Source organism: Podarcis erhardii (genome assembly GCF_964252035.2).
Source record: "Podarcis erhardii genome assembly, chromosome: 13".
Lineage (NCBI taxonomy): Eukaryota > Metazoa > Chordata > Lepidosauria > Squamata > Lacertidae > Podarcis > Podarcis erhardii.
This window is the reverse complement of record NC_138502.1, coordinates 7,648,059-7,668,574: the sequence shown is the minus strand read 5'-3', so window position 1 is coordinate 7,668,574 and position 20,516 is coordinate 7,648,059. Positions and strand designations below refer to the sequence as shown.

The 20,516-nt window shown below is 47.6% G+C and overlaps 2 protein-coding genes across 3 annotated transcripts; one reads left to right on the top strand and one right to left on the bottom strand.

Annotated features, from left to right (window-relative positions):
- Positions 1-814: 814 nt before the first annotated feature.
- DAD1 (defender against cell death 1) lies at positions 815-4,146 on the bottom strand. The gene is made up of 3 exons (XM_081836114.1): positions 3,817-4,146; positions 1,648-1,794; positions 815-987 (listed from the first exon to the last, which is right to left on the bottom strand). The coding sequence occupies exons 1-2, from the start codon at positions 4,058-4,060 to the stop codon at positions 1,664-1,666; spliced, it is 375 nt and encodes a 124-aa protein (XP_081692240.1). The 5' UTR covers positions 4,061-4,146; the 3' UTR covers positions 815-987; positions 1,648-1,663.
- Positions 3,798-16,034, top strand: ABHD4 (abhydrolase domain containing 4, N-acyl phospholipase B). Of its 2 annotated transcripts, none has more exons than XM_081836113.1 (7): positions 3,798-3,937; positions 9,219-9,307; positions 11,013-11,388; positions 12,283-12,437; positions 13,631-13,742; positions 13,884-14,070; positions 15,513-16,034. In XM_081836113.1, the coding sequence occupies exons 2-7, from the start codon at positions 9,268-9,270 to the stop codon at positions 15,600-15,602; spliced, it is 960 nt and encodes a 319-aa protein (XP_081692239.1). In that variant the 5' UTR covers positions 3,798-3,937; positions 9,219-9,267; the 3' UTR covers positions 15,603-16,034. The 2 variants fall into 2 exon arrangements, with proteins under 2 accessions (XP_081692239.1, XP_081692238.1); XM_081836112.1 differs by lacking the exon at positions 3,798-3,937 and adding an exon at positions 5,279-5,565.
- The last annotated feature ends 4,482 nt before the right edge of the window (positions 16,035-20,516 follow it).

Sequence of the window (20,516 nt, the reverse complement as noted above, 5' to 3'; positions counted from 1 at the left end):
AAGGAGAAAGATTCACAAAATGTTTAGGGGTATGCGTATCCCTGCATTCCCCCCAGAAAAAAAGCACTGCTTTAAGGACTTCTTCTAAATCTACCCTCCCAGTTAACATGAGGTTTGAAGATGCACTTCACAGAATCATACACAAGATGGCAGCAAAAGATAGTGAAAGAGAAAAATATTGCAAGAACTGTTGAGTAAGAAGTTTCTAATCATCTGGGCCTATACTGGATTTGAGGATTTGGCTCTGTATTTTCACTTTCTCTCTCTCTCTCCTGCCAGACAAATCTTTCCATTCCAATCATCCTAGTTATAAGGAATCATTATATTGTTACTTCAGTTTAGCAGAGTTCAGGTGATACCCTGTACTCAAAGGTTCCTGAACTGCATCTTACTCACGGGCTTGTCATTTAGTCCACGGCCTGGAAGCAGCTGGTGTGGAGAAGCAGCACCTCAGGAACATGTTCGCACTAAATGTTAGTTTGGTTTAAGCTATGGTTTAATGTGTCATGCGAACTATGCCACACACTGCCACAGTGCAATTTTTGTTTAAATCAGTAGGGCTCAAATGACAGAAACAGGGTCCTAGATTAAGGTAATACTTAGCCTGCTGAGGTTAGTTAACACAGAAGTTTTAGGATAGGCTATTTATTTGTTATTCCCAGGACAGATCACAAGTAGTGATCTCCAAAAGAACAATACTCCAATAGGTTCTCCAAGATGGCCTTCATGAGTTTAAAGACACAGGAGAAGGATCTCACCCCAAAGCTCATCAAGGCTCTTCTCCACTTATCACCGAGAGTTAAGATACATGAAATGTAAGAAAAGAGGTTTATTGAAAATCATAGCAAGTGAATGCAATGGCCATATGTTTCAGGGAACATTCCCATCCCTACTGCCACCACGGAACTTATTCAGAGTCTGTGATGTGTGGTGTGATGCCTGTTCAGTGGAATGCTGGGTTTTCAGCAAACAAGACAAATCCAGGACCTACAAGAAGGAAAGAAAAAAGTGAAGCGTTTTTATTGTGGAGGTTGCAAGAAATTGAGGACTTATATTGTATACCAAACACACTGTGTTGCAAATGAAACACACATACAAGTCAAATACTATCAGTCTCAACGTCAAACTGGAATTTTAAATGATTGGTAGCCACTAAACTCAGCCACATGTTAATCTTCTCTTTGGTGAAAAGCCCACCCAGTGCTCAGATCCATAATGACTTATCGCCTTTTCAGTCAGTGCACAGGAACAGGGCTTTACAATCAAGAGTATAAAACTAAAGTTATGCCCGAAGTCCACACTTTATTTACTTATTTATTTATTTATTGGTAACACAAATAGTGTGTGTACCTTCACAAATATGGACTTCTAACATTGGTTCAGTGTGAAAGGCTATACGCTGAGAACACCATCAAGCTGTGACTTGACTGACTCAAGACAAATTCAAGACAATATTCCAGGGGATTCTCTAAGATGTTCACGAGCTGAAAAGACACAGAAGGAGAGGATCTCACCCCAGACCCCACTAAGGTAGACCCTCTTCTCCACCCGTCATTGAGACTCTCTGACCTTATTTGTATAATGAGGTTCAGCTGTAAGAAGTCATGATAGGAATGAAAATCATATACCCTGACCAGGTATACATACCTCCGAGTCTTCAGTATCAGCCCACAAAGTTGATGACTACAAGATGCAGGATAGTGCTGGCAAAGAGGAAGTCAGCAAAGGCTCGCTCTGGTGAGATCCCCTGAAATTCTCCTTTGTTCTGTGGGTTGATCTGGATCCTCAAACAAACTTGAGAGGGAGAGAGAAGAAAAACCAAACTGTAATGGATTGCTGGAAGAAAATGCAGCACATCATACTTAAACAGCGGATCAAGCTTTAAAGAATGACCATAACCTCATACTTCAATTTAAGAACCACAGAGTGAGTCTATGGATCCTTGCCATCAGTTATCTATTCTGGCAAGAACCTTTGCCCTTTTGAGTTTAGAAAATAAATCTCCCAGACCTGCTTTTATAGTAGGAACGGTCATCACACATCACTCCCCTCCACCCTCGGGGCTCTGACATGTTTTCTTGGCAGGCAGGCAGGACCTGTACTTTGTAAAGCACATCAGTGCTCTGATGCCCAGGTATTGCATTTTTGGATATCTAAGATGGCAGCTTCCTCCTGCACAATGCTGATACTTCCATCACCAGTCAGAAATACATCCAGGGGAGGCAAATGATGGGCAGTAGCATTCACACCAGGTGCCCAGCACCCACTCTGCAGCACGGCCAGGTAGGTGCCTTGGTGGGCATGGGAATGAGCCATTCTGGGCCCACTGGCAGGTGTGCTGACCCCCAACGTTAGTCCTGGGGCTGAGTCACAACCATGACCATGGGGTAAGAGGCTCCAAATAGGGCGGCTCACTAATCTGGATGAGACGTTTAACAGGAGGGATGGGAACTACCTCTCTTTCAAATCGGAACCAGTGAAGGTGGTGAAGGTCCTGTGTGAGTGTCTGGAGGCGGTTGGAGGATGGATGGTGGCTAACAGATTGAGGTTGAATCCTGACAAGACAGAAGTACTGTTTTGGGGGGACAAGAGGCGGGCAGGTGTGGAGGATTCCCTGGTCCTGAATGGGGTAACTGTGCCCCTGAAGGACCAGGTGCATAGCCCGGGAGTCATTTTGGATTCACAGCTGTCCATGGAGGCACAGGTCAATTCTGTGTCCAGGGCAGCTGCTTACCAGCTCCATCTGGTGGTACACAGTCTGAGACCCTGTCTGCCCACGGACTGCCTTGCCAGAGTGGTGCACGCTGTGGTTATCTCCCACTTGGACTACTGCAATGCGCTCTATGTGGGGCTACCTTTGAAGGTGACCCGGAAACTGCAGCTAATTCAGAATGTGGCAGCCAGACTGGTGACTGGGAGCGGCCGCGGAGACCATATAACACCGGTCTTGAAAGACCTAGATTGGCTCCCAGTACGTTTCCGAGCACAATTCAAAGTGCTGGTGTTGACCTTTAAAGCCCTAAATGGCCTCGGCCCAGTATATCTGAAGGAGCGTCTCCACCCACATCGTTCTGCCCGGACACTGAGGTCCAGCACCGAGGGCCTTCTGGCGGTTCCCTCACTGCGAGAAGCCAAGTTACAGGGAACCAGGCAGAGGGCCTTCTCGGTAGTGGCGCCCACCCTGTGGAACGCCCTCCCACCAGATGTCAAAGAGAACAACAACTACCAGACTATTAGAAGACATCTGAAGGCAGCCCTGTTTAGGGAAGCTTTTAATGTTTGATGCATTACTGTATTTTAATATTTTGTTGGAAGCTGCCCAGAGTGGCTGGGGAAACACAGCCAGATGGGCAGGGTATAAATAATAAATTGTTATTATTACTCCTGCAGATGCTGTACGAGTCCCTAAAGTAATTGCTTTATATTGGCAGGGGCTGATGGGAGTTGTAGTCCTGCTTGAAGCAAGACCCAGAGGAGAGCATAGGTGGGAGTCACTAGCATGGCCCCCCACTCCCCTCCCACGCACACTCCGCAGTTGCCATGACAACTGTCATAACCCCGCCCCGTTCCTTGTCTCCATTAGCTGAACAGCGCCGTTGCCACGACGACGCAGAACCTTCGCGCCCCCCCCACCATCGCTAAGTTTCTACGTCACCACATGGAACCCCCGCGACGTTGCCATGTGAACATCCCCCCTCCCTCACGGAAAGACCGTTGGTGGGCTGACCCGGCGACCGTTGCACACGTCCCCCCTCACTTAAATTTAAAAAGCAACGGCTTCGCGTTCGAAGCTGCCAAGTCAAGGAGCGTCCTCACCGCCCAGGATGAAGCTCCCCACGGCGGAGATGAAGCCCGACAGGAAGGAGTTGAAAGGGAAGGTGCCGACGCCGAGGCAGTAGCCGAACTGCAGCGCTCCCGTGAGCATGACGTAGAGCAGGTAGGCGTCCAGCACCTTCAGGCGGCTCGGCGTTCCGCTGCTATACTCGGCTAGGAAACGCCGCACTACCGAGCCCACCGAGCTCGCTCCGGCCCCGGACGACCCAGAAGCTGCGCCTGACATTGCGACGGAGAGGGTTTCACACAACTTGAATTCAAGAAAAAAATAAAAATGAGGTGGCCGGAAGCGGGTAAACGCTTCCCGTGTCAGGATGGGGCAAGGCGCATGCGCAGAGACTCTATAGTCCCTACTACGCATGCGTGTTGTGCATTTCGGTTGCTGAAAGGGCAATTCTAGAATGGGCTGATTCGTGCGCATGCGTGGCGCATGAGCGGCTGCAAGAGGGCAGCGCAGGCGCACAATCGGATTGGAAACTATCACGGACTTTTTCTGGTAGGGGCTGTCTATTGCGCATGTGTAGTACACTCATCCTTACAGATAAGCTTCTGGCTCAAGGGAGAAATTAAAATGAAAAAATGAAAAGAGCAAAACTAGCAGCAGTAGTATGCTATTAAGGGTCTATTAATTTGCGCTGCAGGCATCCGATTTAAGGAGAGAATTCAATGCGCATGCGTTTGTTCAACTGGCAGCTACGAAAGGGTGTCATATAGGTTACATGGCATGTCATTGCGCATGCGCAATCAGAACTCCCCGCTTCCAGCCTCACGGTAACGAAAGTATGCAAGCTGCAGCTTGAAAGAAAGGCGCTTTGCACACCATTATAGCTTACCATTCTATAGCATGCCGCTTTCCACCCCATAATTATACCCTCAAACGCCCCATGCTACTAACAGCATAGGTTACCCAATACAATTACAAATGCCCTATGCAGCCATTTCAAAATTACCTTAGAATTCGTGGTGGATGGAAGTAGCAGCCCCTAAAAGAAAAGGAGGCAATGCCCCTCTGCTTGTGTTCAGAAACTCTCCTGGCCAACAACCCCGAGGACCATTTTTAATTATGAGCGGGGAAAGAATAGTGGACATTTAATAAATGCAGAATACAATAATTTGACAATGTCGCATCATAAGGGATGAAAGAAAAAAAAGTGATTTCAATAAACGAATGCATGCAAGAAAGCATTAGCGTTGACACCGAAAACTAGTCCGCGGGTGCAGGATCGAAGACTGTCCTTTTTCCTCCTAACTGGGACCCACACTACGAACGCTTTCCCCTCCCAACACTTGCAAGTTCTCTTTTCGCTATTGCACAGAAAAAAACTCCCCATTATTTCCCCCTTTTTCTAATCCTGCCCCTCCTCCCCGCAGCCATCAATCACCTCCGCTAGACTCCTCCCCTCTTTATGATGCCTCCGCCCACATCAGGGGGGGGAAAGAGCCCGCCCTCTTGTTCTCTCTTTCACTCCAATCTACCCGGCAAGCGGAGGGAGTCCAGGGAGGGCTGCTGCGCTCTCTTTTGGAGAATCCCTCCCGCCCCCCTTATATAACCCAGCAGGAAGGTTATACAACTGGCCTCACCCACACCTCCCCGCCAACCCCAAGCCATTCATAAAATATGAACCACGCCCCCAAGTTCTAGTTCCACCCCTTCCTTACGCACGCCTTTCCTCACCAGCTGTTGTGATGTTTTCCTTCTTGGGAAGTAATGGAGGAAGACCTTGAGCAGTCGTGAGTTCACTGTGGGATATTTCCGGGTCGCGGAGCCAATCAGTCATAGATTAATTTAATTTTGCTGCTTTAATACAGATCCTGGTTCTGGAGGGAAGGGGAGAGGGGATAAAGGTTTGAAACGGGGTGGTTGTTAATGTAGGCCCTACAGTGTACGGAGTTGTGCATTTCACTCGCTCCTACAGGTGGTTTCGGGTCCGATGTGCTTTGTTGTGTGGGTTGTTGGCTAAGCACTCTTTTGGCTCAGCACTTGGAAGGAGTTAAAGAGACCTGCTGATGGAAGCGTTGCTCTGGATTCTGCTTTGGTGGAAGGTGTTATGATCTGTCACCAAGATACCGTCCTTAGAAAGGGATGAGGCAGGCTGGGTTTGCAAAGAAGCTGGCAGGGGAATAAGGAAGAAAAGGCAGACCAGAATCTGTATAAGGCTTAAGGCTAAACCTGACTTTCCTCCTAAGGCAAATGGGTGCTCAGGAGAAGCTAGGTGTGGTGGGCAGGCAAAAGACCCTCCCCAATGGCAAGGGAGGGAGGATTTAACAGGGGAAGATACTGAGGGAATCAGGCCTGTGAGATGAAATTATAGCCTGCAAGGCAAGGGGAAGTGTGTGAAAAGAAGGAGGGGGATTAATTTCCAGGAGTTCATAAATTAACTTTCCCACCAAATCATAATTAAACTATGAAACTCACTTCCACAGGAGGCAGAGATGACCACGAACTTAAATGGCTTTTAAAGAGCATTAGACAAATTCGTGGAGGAGAGGGCTATCAAATGCTACTAACCATAATAGCTTTGCTCTGCTTCCACAGAAATGCTTCTGAATGCCAGTTGCTGTAAAACAAAAGAGGGGAGAGTCCTCTTGCTCTTGGGCCCTGCTTGTGGGTTTCCTACAAGCATCTGCTTGGCCAGCATGAGACCCAGGATGCTGGACCAGATGGGGCATTGGCCTGATCTTACATTCATATGAATTGAAAGGCAGAATATAAATCTACTCCAGGCCCCATGAACTGTTTTCTGCACTAGAGTTTCTAGCTGGCATGTGTGAAGTCCAGACTGCATGTGAGCATGAATACAGTGCCCTCTCTGCTAGTTATGCATAACATCCCTCCCTCCCACATAGAGCTAAGTAACGAGGCTTGCAGCATTTTAGGCAGAGTTTCAAGGTCTTGGCAAGAGACAGACTGTTATTCATAATTCCAGAGGCAGTGATGATTAAGTTCTAAATGAGAGGTGCTGGAATTCAAAGTTGGTATGAAAACAAATCTCTCTCTCTTCCAATCCTAACTAGGTGGGGTGGGGCTATTCAGTGGTGAAGGGGAAAAAAATCCTCTGCATGTGTTCAGAGTTTCTTGCATCTTAATGTGGCTTTACGTAGTCTGGGGTTAGGCACTGGGTTCTTGAACTGATTTTGAAGGGGAGCAGTTGCCCAGGCAACAAGAGAAGCAAACACCTCTGAACTCCAGACGCTGAAGAAATATCCATTGTGCCCAGATACAAGTATTAGCTGTGGTGCTCTTGGAAGGAAGCAGACTTGCCTGGTGTTAGGGGAAGGCTTTGGAATGGCTACTAGTTTTCCTTGGCCTTGCAATTAAACCCTTCCAGAGTGTGTCTCTGTGTGTAGGTCTGTGCTGTCTCTAATTCAAGGCACCAGGTGGTGGTGAGTTGGAAGTGATTCAGCAGAAAAGGAGAGTGACTAGGCAATTTGTCTAGCTGTCCTTATCATTGCATCATAACAGTAGAGCCTTGTTCTCCCAAGCTTCCCCTCCACCCAGGACTAGGAAAGCAGCCAATGTCTTTTCAATGTAACCATTTTCCATTCCCACAAAGACTCTGCAGGGGGTGTGAGTGGTGCTCTTTGGCGATTGACCCAGTGCTTGCGATGACTCTAAATGTGCTGATGTGTGCTATATGTTAGTTACAGTGTTGTTATCAACTTCCTTGGCTGAAGTTTGGAAAGGGAGGACCCTTACCTCTCCACTGCTTCTTTGCAAACTGAGCTCCCATAACTAGAATTTTGATAGTGGGGTTTATGTGGAAATCCAGGGGGCAGGAGATGAAATGGCAGAAACTTAAATGCGAGTACAGTAGTTTAATCTCTCCCACCCCCCTCTGTCCACTGCAAACTGTTAAGAGAGGGAGGCAGGCAGGCACTGAAAACTGCCTATCTGATCACATGACTCTGGTTATAGGGGATCCTGTCACTCACAGGATCATGGGACGGACTCTGATACCACCATAAGGATAAAGTTCAGCGTTTATACAAGATACTGGAAGCTTCATTGCATGTTGGAATAGAGGAAGCTGCCTCATGCTGAGTCAGTCCATCTAGTGCAGTACAGTCATACCTCGGAAGTCAAACACCTTGCAAGTCAAATGTTTAGGCTCCCGAATGCCACAAACCTGGAAGTGAGTGTTCCGGTTTGCGAACGTTCTGTGGAACCCGAACGTCCGACACCAGTCAAAAGCCATGCCTTGGTTTCCAGACGTTTTGAACAGACTTCCGGAACGGATTCCGTTCGACTTCCGAGGTACGACTATATTGTCTACACTGACCAGCAGCTACCTCTCCCTGGGATCTTCTGCATGAAAAGCAGATGCTCTACCACTGAGTTAAAGACCTTCCCCCAAAATTTGATGATGGTGTACACATTATTCCTTACAACAGTCCCACAAGCTTGGCTGGTATTATCTAATAGTGTTTTTATTCTAGAGTGTCAGGCTAGGACCATGGAGACCCAGGTTTAATCCACACTCTGCTGTGACCGTCATGGGCTGCCATTCCCTAAGTGAAACAAAAAGATGCAAGTGGCTAGTCTTCAGGCTGTCGTGAAAACTCTGTATGCTTCAAAACTGAAAAGCACTGCTAGGATATTGGCAGGTTTTCAGCGATTTCAGGGATAGGTGTGTCAGTATCCTGCAGAACCTGTATTATCACCTTTGCAGTGAGAAAGGGAGGCTAAGGGAAAAGGTATTGCCGTTGGGCCACTAAGTGAGTTCAGGGCTGATTTTACTTAGGGATTTCCCAGCCCATTATTAAGCGTATTTACTTAGGTATTAACTCACTTTGCCCTTAATGGGACCTAGGTTCATAATGTAGAGTGGCAGCCTTGTGGAATCACAGAATTGTAGAGTTGGAAAGAGACCCCAAGGGTCATCTAGTCCGACCCCCTGCAATGCAGGAATCTCAACTAAAGCATCCAGGACAGAAGGCTATCTAACCTTTGCTTTGAAACTTCCATGTGGCAGCCCTTTCTGTTCATGTTCAATATTTGTGTGTGGAGTTATTTGCATTGCATCAGCTCTCACTTTCGGGAAGTGAAAGCTTTGCATTTTGCTGAGAAAAACAAGGTGGCCCATCAGGAGTGACGCCTAGAAACATGGTAGCATTTCCTCTGGGTGCTTTTGGGGAAAATTTGAAGAAATCCCTTCTCTTTGTGCAATAGAGACCCTAGTTATTCAAGGGCTTTTTCCTGCTCTTATCAAGTCATATTCTCCTCCAAAGATCACAGAGTTGCAAAAACTTGCTATGGGAAGCAGATGTTTATCACTGACTCCCTTCGACGTCTTCCTTTTCCTTTCTTCTCCCAACCCCTTTGCTCTCCCTTTCTGCCTGCCTCTGCCCACCCATGTCTCAACAAAACTATATCCCTTCCACAGGACCCAAGGCTGGCTAGGGGGCTGGCTGCCTGCCTGGCGTCCCACCTCCATGTCCCACCTCAAGAACGTGGAAGCTCGGATCCTGCAGTGTAAGTAAAGGAGGGCTTGAGGAGCATCCTCTTTCTCCTTTGTCCAAAATAGAGACGCTAACCAATATCCTATAAGATCTGTCCAAAGACCCATTTGGTCCAGCATCCTGTTCGCACAGCAGCCAACCAGCGTCCTATGGGAAGCCCCGCAAGCAGAACCTGAGCACAACAGCATACTCCCCTCTGACAGTGTAGGGAGAACAGAGTCATCAGGGTTGGTAGCCATTGATAACCTTGCCCACTAGGAATTTTGTCTGATCCTCTTTTGAAGCTATCCTACGTTGGCAGCTGTCACTACCTCTGGTTGGCAACGATTTCCATGGTTTAGTGATGTGCTGCAAGAAGAAGTGCTTCCTTTTGTTTGTCCACAGTCCTCCAACATTCAGCTTCATTGAATGACCAAGACAGAGAGAGAGAGAGAAACCTTCCAGAGAAGTTGCCAGGAAAAAATTGCCATGGCTCCATAATAATCTTAGTTGGCAAATAACAATTAGCGGGTGAAGTTTCTGTGGTTTAATTAAGATCCACCAAGAAGTGGAAGGGTTTTGTTTCTTACCTTGAGCATCAGTTTTAGGGTGTCTACACCTGGCACCCCAAGGCTCACTGTGGTTGCCTGCCCAGGGCTTCCCCGGTATTTGTTTTCCCCTGGCCCAGCACTCTTGAGCAAAGCCAGGTGGTTGGGTCTAAGGTGCCATTTTTATTTCCCACAATGCTCCTCGTGTACTTGCTCATGAGTTGTATTAGCAGTTGCATAATAGAACAAACATATAAAAAGTTCTGAGCCAATTTTAAAAGCGGGTGAAAACACTTCCAAGCAAAAACAACTCAGTATAGATTTACCAGAGTAAAAGAGTTGGGTCTCTTAACAATTGCCTAACTGTCAGATAAAGAGGTGTGACTTCAGCATACATTGGAAGCTGTGTAATGAAGATCCTAGATGCACCTCTGTGGGGCAAGAGTTCCTCAGCTTATAGGTTACTGCAGAGAGAGCCATTCCCCACACTTCTGAGCGTGGCTGTCAAGAGAACCCTCTCTGTCAACGTACAGCGTATAATACCTGGTAGTATTGTGATCCTGAATATGAAGATTTCCCCCCTAGATCTTACTGCTCGTAATGAGCCACTGCCTACTTAAAGAAATCTTGATTGCTTAATCAGGTGAGTTTTAATGGATCAATCAGTTTATACATGCATGCATTTGCAGAGCACACAGACAAATGCTTTTTGGAGGAAGAAAAGCTTTCTTTTGTCGAAGCTTCTTGGGTAGAAGAAGAATTTAACGGAGTGGGGTGAGAGAAAGAGGAATGCCTCTTCTAAAACGGATCTCTGCTGTGTGATTGTGACCTGAACTAGTATTTGAAAATTGCCATGAGCACCTTGCTAATCGGTCAGAAGCCTAACTGATGAGTTGACTAAATCTTTAAGGTAGACCTTTTAGATAGACGAGATTTGTAAGGAGGGACCTGAAGACAACAGCCATCTTTCTGGATGATTGGCCATGCTGGGTGGGACTGATGATAGTTGGAACCCACAGTTTCCCCTATATCCGGGGTACATCTTTCCTCCCATCAAATCCCTTTCTGCAGCCATTAGTGCTAGTGTGCCTCGCAACATCTGACAGACCCTGGACCCCATGATATGTACTGGGTTTTTTGGGATCCTGGGTAATAGATGCTTACCTTCCCCTTTCTCTATCCCATCTTCAGGCCTCCAGAACCGATTTGTGGCCCGATACGTCTCCCTCCCAAACCATGCCAAGATCTGGACCGTATCACTGTCTCCGGAACGGGGCAAGGGGCGCACCCCCCTGGTGATGGTGCATGGCTTTGGTGGGGGCATCGGACTCTGGATCCTCAACCTAGACTCGCTGAGCCAACGTCGCCCTCTCCACGCCTTCGACCTCCTGGGGTTTGGCCGCAGTTCCCGGCCCCCCTTTCCCCGGGATGCCCAGGGGGCCGAAGAGGAGTTTGTGAACTCCATTGAGGCCTGGCGTCGGGAGATGGGCATCCCCAGCATGATTTTGCTCGGCCATAGTCTTGGTGGCTTCCTGGCAGCCTCCTACAGCTTGCAGTATCCAGAGAGGTACGTTTTGTGGCTTTAGGCAGGGATGATGGGAATTGCACAGGTAGGTCTTACAGAAGTTCCAGAAAGATCCTAAGGCTAGGACAGCAGAGAGTCTGTAGTATTGTCATAATTTCTAGTGGAATAGACCTGCCCGTAATGCCTGTCTTTCTGCCCTTCCCGTCTAAGTCAAGCATATAGATGTTATTAAGAAGCTGGCCTCCCTGGAGGTACTTAATTGGGTACCTAAGTAGGCTCTTAAGATAAACATTGGATGGTATAGCCTTTGCTGGTTTGTACCACTTGAGAATTTAGGTGTGGGAAATCAGATACTCAACTAAGTATCATAAATGAATGATCCTCGTATATAGTAAGCTAGCATATCGGAGAGAAGATCTTCCTAGCATGCTACTTTTCCAACATGCAGAGTTTTTAGAGTGGGGAATTATTATTTTCTTTAGCAGTCAGCTGGATTTGTGACCTGTGTTAGAAACTGAGATATGAAAACTAGGAGCTAAATGACACCATAAACCTGGGTTATGGGCACAACAATGGAATGTCTAGGTGCTCTTTAAAATAAGAATACAAAGCTGAAAACGAATGAACTGCAGCTAAGAGGGTCTCTTCTCCAGTCTTCAGAGAGTAGCTGAAAGTGGGGCAGCAGAAAAAGGTCCTCCTTTCATTTCTCTCTGCAGTTTTAGTCTGAAATCTTAGGCACAATACTGCACCCAGAGCCCAGAAACTGCTCGTGCTAATGAAATTCCCAGGTGCAAAATGTGCCTAGATTAAACATTGGGGATTTTGAACACTGTTTGTGACTGGCCTCTGTGCACATGTACCTTGAAGTAAATCCCACTGACTTCAGTGGTGTAGGATTGCAGCCTTAGGCGGCTTTTCATGCCTTTCCTGACCCAGGGTGAAACATCTGATCCTTGTGGACCCCTGGGGCTTCCCCATGCGTCCGTCTGACCCGGCTCAGATCCGCGCCCCTCCAACCTGGGTCAAGGCTGTGGCGACGGTGCTGGGACGGTCCAACCCTCTGGCTGTGCTTCGAGCTGCTGGGCCCTGGGGTGAGTGAAATTGGCAAGAAGATTACATGGAGAGTGCTGGGAGAATAAGCAGCAGGATGTGCCGGAATTGTCACTTGTTCATAGTAGAAGTGGTCGAGCTTCTTATCCCTGTTGTTGAAAGTTGCTGAGGCAAGTGGTACCTGCAACAGAAATGTTATAGGTGAAATACTTCTGTCAAGGGTGACAAGCCAGCCATACCCACTTTCATGATACTCCATTGCATTCCGTTCTCCCTGGTTTTCTGGATCCCCCACCCCAATTAGTTAGCATTCTGTTGCCACCGTACATTCTCAGTCCTCATTGGGCTATTTTACTCGGCCTTTGATTATTTCTATTTTCCCTTAAAACTTTTTTTATACTTCTATAAATCTTTGGGTTTCCCCAAGCCTGTTGCTAGCATGCATTTTGGCTACTTAAGGATCCATGCTCAAAGAATTCTGTTTTCTGGTATTTAAAAAAGTGAATTCCCTTCCTGGAATACTTCATGCATCTGATGAAGTGGATTATCCATCACAAAAGCTTAAGCCATAGCACATTTATTGATATTTAAGGTGCCACAAGACTCTCTTGTTCTGAGCTGTTTCTACCTCTCTTCCTGAATATTCCCAAATTGGGTGACCCTAATATCTAATATTTAAACAAGTGGGAGAAAAGCTCTTTTCACTTTCTCCATTCCATGCAAACCTTCCTTTACTTATCTTTCCCCCCTCCTCCCCCCCTTGCTTTTTAAAGCAAACAATCCCAGAAGACCAGTCCCATAGATATTGGGGGGGGACATAATCCCAAGTGCATATGGGTAGGTTGAGATTGCATGGATGACGAAAACATTTGCCCTAGGACTTGAATCCAGGACACCTCAACCCATATCTCACATGCTTGTGGGATGACCTCAAATGAGGCATCACCCACCTCCGTTAGCACTTCCATCTGTAAAATGGGCAGAGCTGTGTTTGGAGATAAACGCGGAGAGGAAGCGGTTCTCACAGGAAGTCACTTGGGATGGCAGGTCTTTTGGAGATGTAAACAATGACGTTTTGAGATCTGCAGTCCTGCTCGTGGACCCTTGGCAAAGAGGAAGGCTGCTACCCAACTTGAAAAGAGAAATTAATTCATCGCTATGTTTTTATTTTTTATTGGAAGCTTAGGGAAAAGTTTGATGAGAACCTACTGACTGCATCCACCCTTTCCTCCAGGGCCTGGGCTAGTGCAGCGCTTCCGTCCAGACTTCAAGCAGAAGTTTGCCGATTTCTTTGATGACGATACCATCTCAGAGTACATCTACCACTGCAATGCCCAGACACCCAGGTGAGAACCTCCACTGTTTCACATCCTCTGTCAGAGGCAGAATGCCTCGGAATACCAGCTGCTGTGGGGAATGTGCTCCGGTCCATGTTCCTGTCTCCATTAACTCTACTGCGTTTCCATCCATGCGCTCCCCCATTGCAGTGGCGAGGCCGGGTTCAAGGCCATGTCGGAGGCGTTTGGTTGGGCCCGGCGCCCCATGTTGGAACGCATACACCTGGTGCGTCGCGACTTGCCGATCACTCTCATCTACGGTGCCAATTCCTGGATTGATACCAGCACCGGGGAGAAAGTCAAGATCCTGCGGCCAGGGAGCTACGTCTGCGACATGGTAGGAACTTTGACACATAGAGATGGGGAGCAGAGCATGATCGTAGTTGTTGCATTGGATGTTCCAGTGTGGGAATGGGGGCCTAAGTGGAGAATCCTCTAGCCTAAAATCCTCAGCATTTATGCAATTCAAATTTCCCCATCCCTATGACTTAGGGGAAAAACGTGGCCAAATTCTAGTGACAGTCAGGAGCTAAAGAGGACTGAGCATAGACTTAGAATTCCAGTTTTCAACATATGTGCATAGGAGAATGAATCAGTGGTATCCTGGCTCTGGGCCTCCCGCCCGCCCATAATTAGGCACTGGAATCCTTCTTCATAGTGATTTCTCCCCATTCAATGACATATGATGTTTTAACTTCTTCAGCTGCCCTGAAGACCTTGCGGTCAAAAAGCCAGCTAGAAGCACTTCTGATGTGTAACTCCAAAATGGTTTTGCTCGAGGCATCTCAGTAGAGCACTTTGGTGTGTCAGGGTTGGTTGGGGGGTGCGGGGAAGCTGTCCTGTTTCATATCAGTCAGATATGCAGGGCCCTAAGCTCGACTCATGCACAGTGAGGCAGTCCATGAGTGGACCAATAGCAGCATCATAAGGGAAGACCAACGTCACACACAGCAGAGAAGGCCAAAGGCAGTCAGGATTCAAAAGTGCAGAGATATTCACAGGGGTCAGTAGCACAAGAGTAGGAATCAGGAACAGGAAGCCAGTTACACACAGCTAAGGAGCTGTGGTGTTAAGCAATAAACCCTCTGGGTTTGAGTGCTCATGTAGCCTGAAGGCTCTGACTCAGTTATTGCTCTCAAAGAGACACCTTGTTCTTGAAGGCCCCTTATTCACGGGAAGGTTGGTTCTTCTGGATCTTTTTTTAAATTTCATATTCTTTATTGAAAAGAAGAAGTACATACAGTCATACCTTGGTTCTTGAACGCCTTGGTATTCGTATGTTTTGGCTCCTGAACGCCCAAAACCTGGAACTTAGTTTTCCGGTTTTCAAAAGATTTTCAGAAGCCGAATGTCCAATGCAGCTTATTTTTGAGTGCAGGAAGCTCTTGCAGCCAATTGGAAGCTGCACCTTGGTTTTCGAACGTTTCGGAAGTCGAACAGACTACGTTCAAGTACCAAAGTACGACTGTAATTATAAGTGCACAGTGTAAAATGATACACAAAGAAGAAAAAGAAAAAGAAACAGCACCCATGTAGAAAACAAAAAACAGAACCAAAAAATAAAAATAAGAAAGTTTATTATTGTAGTTAAGCACCCCTTAACCTAAGACAGTATTTATAAAAATGAATTCCAAATATTGTTAGATTTGTTCATGGCGAGTCTGCGTCTGTACGCAACTTGTACCTCTGGACTTTGAGGGGCATGCTTTGTTGATGGGTGGCTGCCTGAGGCTGGGGCGTATTTCTGTCTCCTCTTCTAATTCTCCCCCTTGCTCTCAGGCTATTCCGGGTGCCTCCCACCACGTCTATGCCGACCAACCCCATGCCTTCAACGCAGCTGTGGCAGAGATCTGCGACTCTGTTGACTGACCGCCCGTGACCCAGAAGAGCTGGTGCGACGCACACAAGACACACAACGCACACGCAAGACATCGCTCGTGCGCCCCGAGAAGCGGGGACGCCAGCTCCTCAAGATGGCCGCAAGCTGGTCTTGGAGGATACCTTCCCCCCTTCCCAGATTTGTCCCTGAATCTTCATTCTAACTTAAAGGTTGCAGGCCGCCTGCTTTGGGTTAATCGAAGCTCCAATCACTTTATTTTCCCCTAATTTCATGTGCCTCCTGGTGTGCTTTATCCTGCCTCTCTCCTCCAAGACATTCCTCTTTCTGTGCTGCAACAGGAGTGTCCTCCTCTGCTACCTCACCCACCTTTCCGACCCGCTTGGCTGTTGGTTCTTCCCATCCATTTTGTTTTTGCAACGCCATCCACAATATTTGCATTCTGGAAAGCTTTTATTTTCTTTTTTTAAAATATTTTCTGTTGCAACCACTGATGTCACACTGGGGTAACATTTGCTTATACCTGCACTCTCTCTCAGGCCAGTGGTTAAATGTGGAGACTGATCTGGTCAGTCAAGGCTACTTGGTTTATAAAGCTGGAGGGAACATGGTTATATTTCCCTTTGGCAGATGCCACTTTTAACCTCACCTAAATCAAGAAGACAGCCAGGATTGGAGGGGAATTGGGATATGTGTTCCCATTGCCCCTTTCTCTTTAAGGGGGTGCCGTTCTGTACCGATATCCACTTGAATGGTCATTGGCTATGGGAGAGGGCTGTGGCCATGTCTGCTCACCAATAGGAGAGCACGATCAGGGTGTGCACATCAGGGGAGTCTGGGCCCGACGTGGGCAGCCATGCGATGCTCCTGGCATGATGCAAAGACAGCAACTCGAGGCAGTCCTAAATCAGGACAGTATACTGAGTTTGGGAAGTGGGGATAGGGCTAAGACCTCCAGCCACATCAGATGGGATCTAGAAAGAAGGGGGGCCAGTTGTGGCTTGAGCATGATCTGCCAGCCCCACTGCATCCTCCCTGATGCCGGGGGAGAATCAGATCACTAGAACAAGGAAACAATAGGTTGTCCTTCTAAAGGAAGACCTTTTTAGCACTTTTGTGGCAGGGAGGGGAGGCTGAAAACAGCCCAGCATCTTCCATCAAACCCAGAGCAGGCCAGTATTTTAAGCTGTTCACATCCCTTGGCCACAACCATTTCTGCAATCTCATGATATTCACAAACTCTGCTTTTGCCGTTTGTGAATTGGCCCCTTTTTTTTTTTTGCAGGGGCGGAGAAATTTCATATTTTAAGAAAGCTTGAGAATCCTGACATAACCTCAGAAGTGTTTGGTTTATGTACCGTTGTCCAACTCCGGACGGCAGCAGCAGTCAAAAATTGCCTAGAGAGAGTGAGAGAGAGCGAGCAAGCAGGGTTGGCTTTCTCAGCGCAAGGGTTTTGGGAATCGCTCCTGCTCTGCTCTCTCACTTGCCCCACCTAGTGGTGGAAAGCAGGCAACGAAGGCACCTAGTGGCGCACATTGTGTGACCATTTACCCCATGCGATGGGTTCCTGCCTGCAAAAGATGCTCCTTTCTTTCAGACACTTACATGTCCACAATCCCTACTAACTGCCATCTTGGTGGGAGGGCAGGAAAGAACCCCATGTTGCCTGCTTTCCTCTTCCTTTTCTATTTTTGCTGAGATGCTAGCTGTCTCAAACTCGCCCCCGCTGCATGAGGCAATGGCTGAGGTGGGGGAGATGCACTTACTGAAAGGGCAAAAATAAAAGAATCTATCCCATCTCCTTAGGCCCATTGGGAGCTGTGGCCTTCTAGTAGCGCATGCGTGTGTAACCTGCTCGGTGGTGCCATGTTAACGTTATCTGTGGGAGGTTGTTCCTAATCGCCTGCCGGTGCTTTGTATAGAATTCACCTCGGTTTGTACTAAATTTTGTATGTTTAGTAAAGTAAAACAAAAGTGTTGTTTTGAAAGAGGCCGTGTCATTTCTCTGCGTTTTGCGTTTCCTTGCACCCCTTTTCTCTGCCGTTCCTTCATGTCCCATGTTTTTCTCTGAGGCATGAAGAAGAAGAAGAAGAGTTTGGATTTGATATCCCGCCTTTCACTCCCCTTAAGGAGTCTCAAAGTGGCTAACATTCTCCTTTCCCTTCCTCCAACACAACAAACACTCTGTGAGGTGAGTGGGGCTGAGAGACTTCAAAGAAGTGTGACTGGCCCAAGGTCACCCAGCAGCTGCATGTGGAGGAGTGGAGACGCGAACCCGGTTCACCATATTACAAGTCCACTGCTCTTAACCACTACACCACACTGGCTCTCTGGAAATGAGCCATTTCCCTCATGGACTGCATGCCTGTGGTGGGCGGGGCTTTAGGCAAAAGGGGGAGGGGCAAAGGATGCGACACTTAGGATTGTGGAGCAGGCTTGCATCCCAGCCTTGCAAAATTTGGAGGTTTATAAAAGTACATCCTGAAATGGACCGCTCAGTCAGTAGAGCGTGAGATTCTTAATCTCGGGGTTGTGGGTTTGAGCCCCATATCGGGTGGAAGATTCCTGCATTGCAGGGGGTTGGTCCCTTCCAATTTTATGATTGTATGATCCAGACACATTTTTCCACGCAGGCAGGCCAGAGGCATTATTGAAGTCAAGTACAGACTTCAGCCTAGAAGAAGCATTTGAAGCTGAAGAGCAGGGCTGGTGAGAGGGGGTGTCCTGGGCAGTGGCGTAGCGTGGGTTGTCAGCACCCGGGGCAAGGCAAGTAATTTGCGCCCCCTAACCCGTGGATTTACGCCCCCTAACCCTAACCCTAACCCCCAGATGTTGCGCCCGGTGCGGCCGGCCCCCCCTGCACCCCCCACGCTACGCCACTGGTCCTGGGCACAGAGTCCTGAGAGTTTGATAGAAGGAGCAGGTTCGTAGCTTGGGGATCCTCCTGGATCCTTGGCTGTTTGCTCAAGGCTCAGGTGGCCCTGTGTGCCTTTCATCAGCTTCAGCTGGTGGCCCAGCTACGCCCCTATCTGGACAGGAATAGCCTAACTACTGTTGTCTGCACTGGTAACTTCAAGGTTCAATGTGTTATACACAAGGTTGCCTCTGAAGAGGCTTCGGAAACTTCAGCTAGTGCAGAATTCAGTGGCCAGGTTGCTCACCAGAGCAAGGCAGTTTGAGCATATTACACCGATCCTGGTCCAACTGCACTGGAGACCAGTTAGTTTCGGGGCCCATTTCAAAGTGCTGGTTTTGACCTATAAAGCCTTAAATGGCTCAGGACTGCAATACCTCAAGGACTGCCTCTTCCCATATGAACCTACCTGGACCCTGAGATCATCTTCCAAGGCCCTCATTCGTGTGCCTCCTCCTTGAGAGGTCCGGAGGGTGGCAACATGAGAACGGGGCCTTCTCTGCAGTGGCTCCCCATCTGTGGAATGCTCTCCCCAGGGAAGTTCACCTGGCACCTTTATTATACAGCTTTAGGCGTCACGCCAAAACGTTCCTTTTTAACCAGGCCTTTGGTTGATCTTACTGACATCCAACACCTTTTCAGAATGTGGCTTGAGGGGGGTGTATTGGGTTATTGCTTTTGGTTTGATTTTATATGTTGTAGTCTTGTTGTGAACCACTCTGAGACCTCCAGGTATAGGGCACTTTATAAGTTGAATTATTATTATTATTAATAATAATAATAATAGAGATGTGGGTGGTGCTGTGGTCTAAACCACAGAGCCTAGGCTTGCCGATCAGAAGCTTGGCAGTTTGAATCCCCACGATGGGGTGAGCTCCCGTTGCTGGGTCCCTGTTCCTGTTAACCTAGCAGTTCAAAAGCACAAAGTGCAAGTAGATAAATAGGTACCACTCCAGCGGGAAGGTAAACGGTGTTTCCGTGCGCTGCTCTGGTTCGCCAGAAGTGGCTTAGTCATGCTGCCCACATGACCATAAAGCTGTACGCCGGCTCCCTCAGCCAATAAAGCGAGATGAGTGCCGCAACACCAGAGTCGTCTGCAACTGGACATAACGATCAGGGGTCCCTTTACCTAATAATAATAATAATAATAATAATAATAATAATAATAATAATAATAATAATTTAATAAAGAAGTCTAGAGTTTGAACCCCCCTGTGTACAGGCACCAGTAAGTCGCATCACTATGGAAGAGACTGACATGGGTTCAGGTAAGAAACATTAAATGCTTGACAATGGGTGGGTTATGATCAGTTGCAAATTGACTTGGGCACTGCTCAGTGAACAGGGAGAGGAAGGGATCTGCAGTCAAAAGACACAGGAAAAGCAGCATTCAATGCATATTTGAGTTTAAAATGTGAACATAGCCTGAGAAACTTAAGCACCACCTGAAAGTACAGAGGAGTAAAGCTGAACTCTGCTGCCATCTGGTGGACTTCAATAAGCAACGTCTGAGACCGCTTATTTCTGTTAAATGTGATGGGGGGGGTGGAATACTTATGGTTTCTCAACACCTAGAATCATAGAATCATAGAGTTGGAAGAGACCACAAGGGCCATCGAGTTCAACCCCCTGCCAAGCAGGAAACACCATCAGAGCACTCCTGACATATGGTTGTCAAGCCTCTGCTTAAAGACCTCCAAAGAAGGAGACTCCACCACACTCCTTGGCAGCAAATTCCACTGTCAAACAGCTCATACTGTCAGGAAGTTCTTCCTAATGCTTAGGTGGAATCTTCTTTCTTGTAGTTTGGATCCATTGCTCCGTGTCCGCTTCTCTGGAGCAGCAGAAAACAACCTTTCTCCCTCCTCTATGTGACATCCTTTTATATATTTGAACATGGCTATCATATCACCCCTTAACCTCCTCTTCTCCAGGCTAAATATGCCCAGCTCCCTTAGCCGTTCCTCATAAGGCATCGTTTCCAGGCCTTTGACCATTTTGGTTGCCCTCCTCTGGACACGTTCCAGTTTG

Excerpts from the sequence above, each read along its gene's own strand:
- DAD1 (XM_081836114.1), bottom strand. The coding sequence starts at position 4,060 with ATGTCAGGCGCAGCTTCTGGGTCGTCCGGGGCCGGAGCGAGCTCGGTG. Across the intron at positions 1,795-3,816 it reads GGGGAGCTTCATCCTGGGCG|TTTGTTTGAGGATCCAGATC; the intron begins GTGAGGACGCTC and ends CTCCCTCTCAAG.
- ABHD4 (XM_081836112.1), top strand. The coding sequence starts at position 5,543 with ATGGAGGAAGACCTTGAGCAGTC. Across the intron at positions 5,566-9,218 it reads GAGGAAGACCTTGAGCAGTC|GACCCAAGGCTGGCTAGGGG; the intron begins GTGAGTTCACTG and ends TCCCTTCCACAG. Across the intron at positions 13,743-13,883 it reads TGCAATGCCCAGACACCCAG|TGGCGAGGCCGGGTTCAAGG; the intron begins GTGAGAACCTCC and ends CCCCCATTGCAG.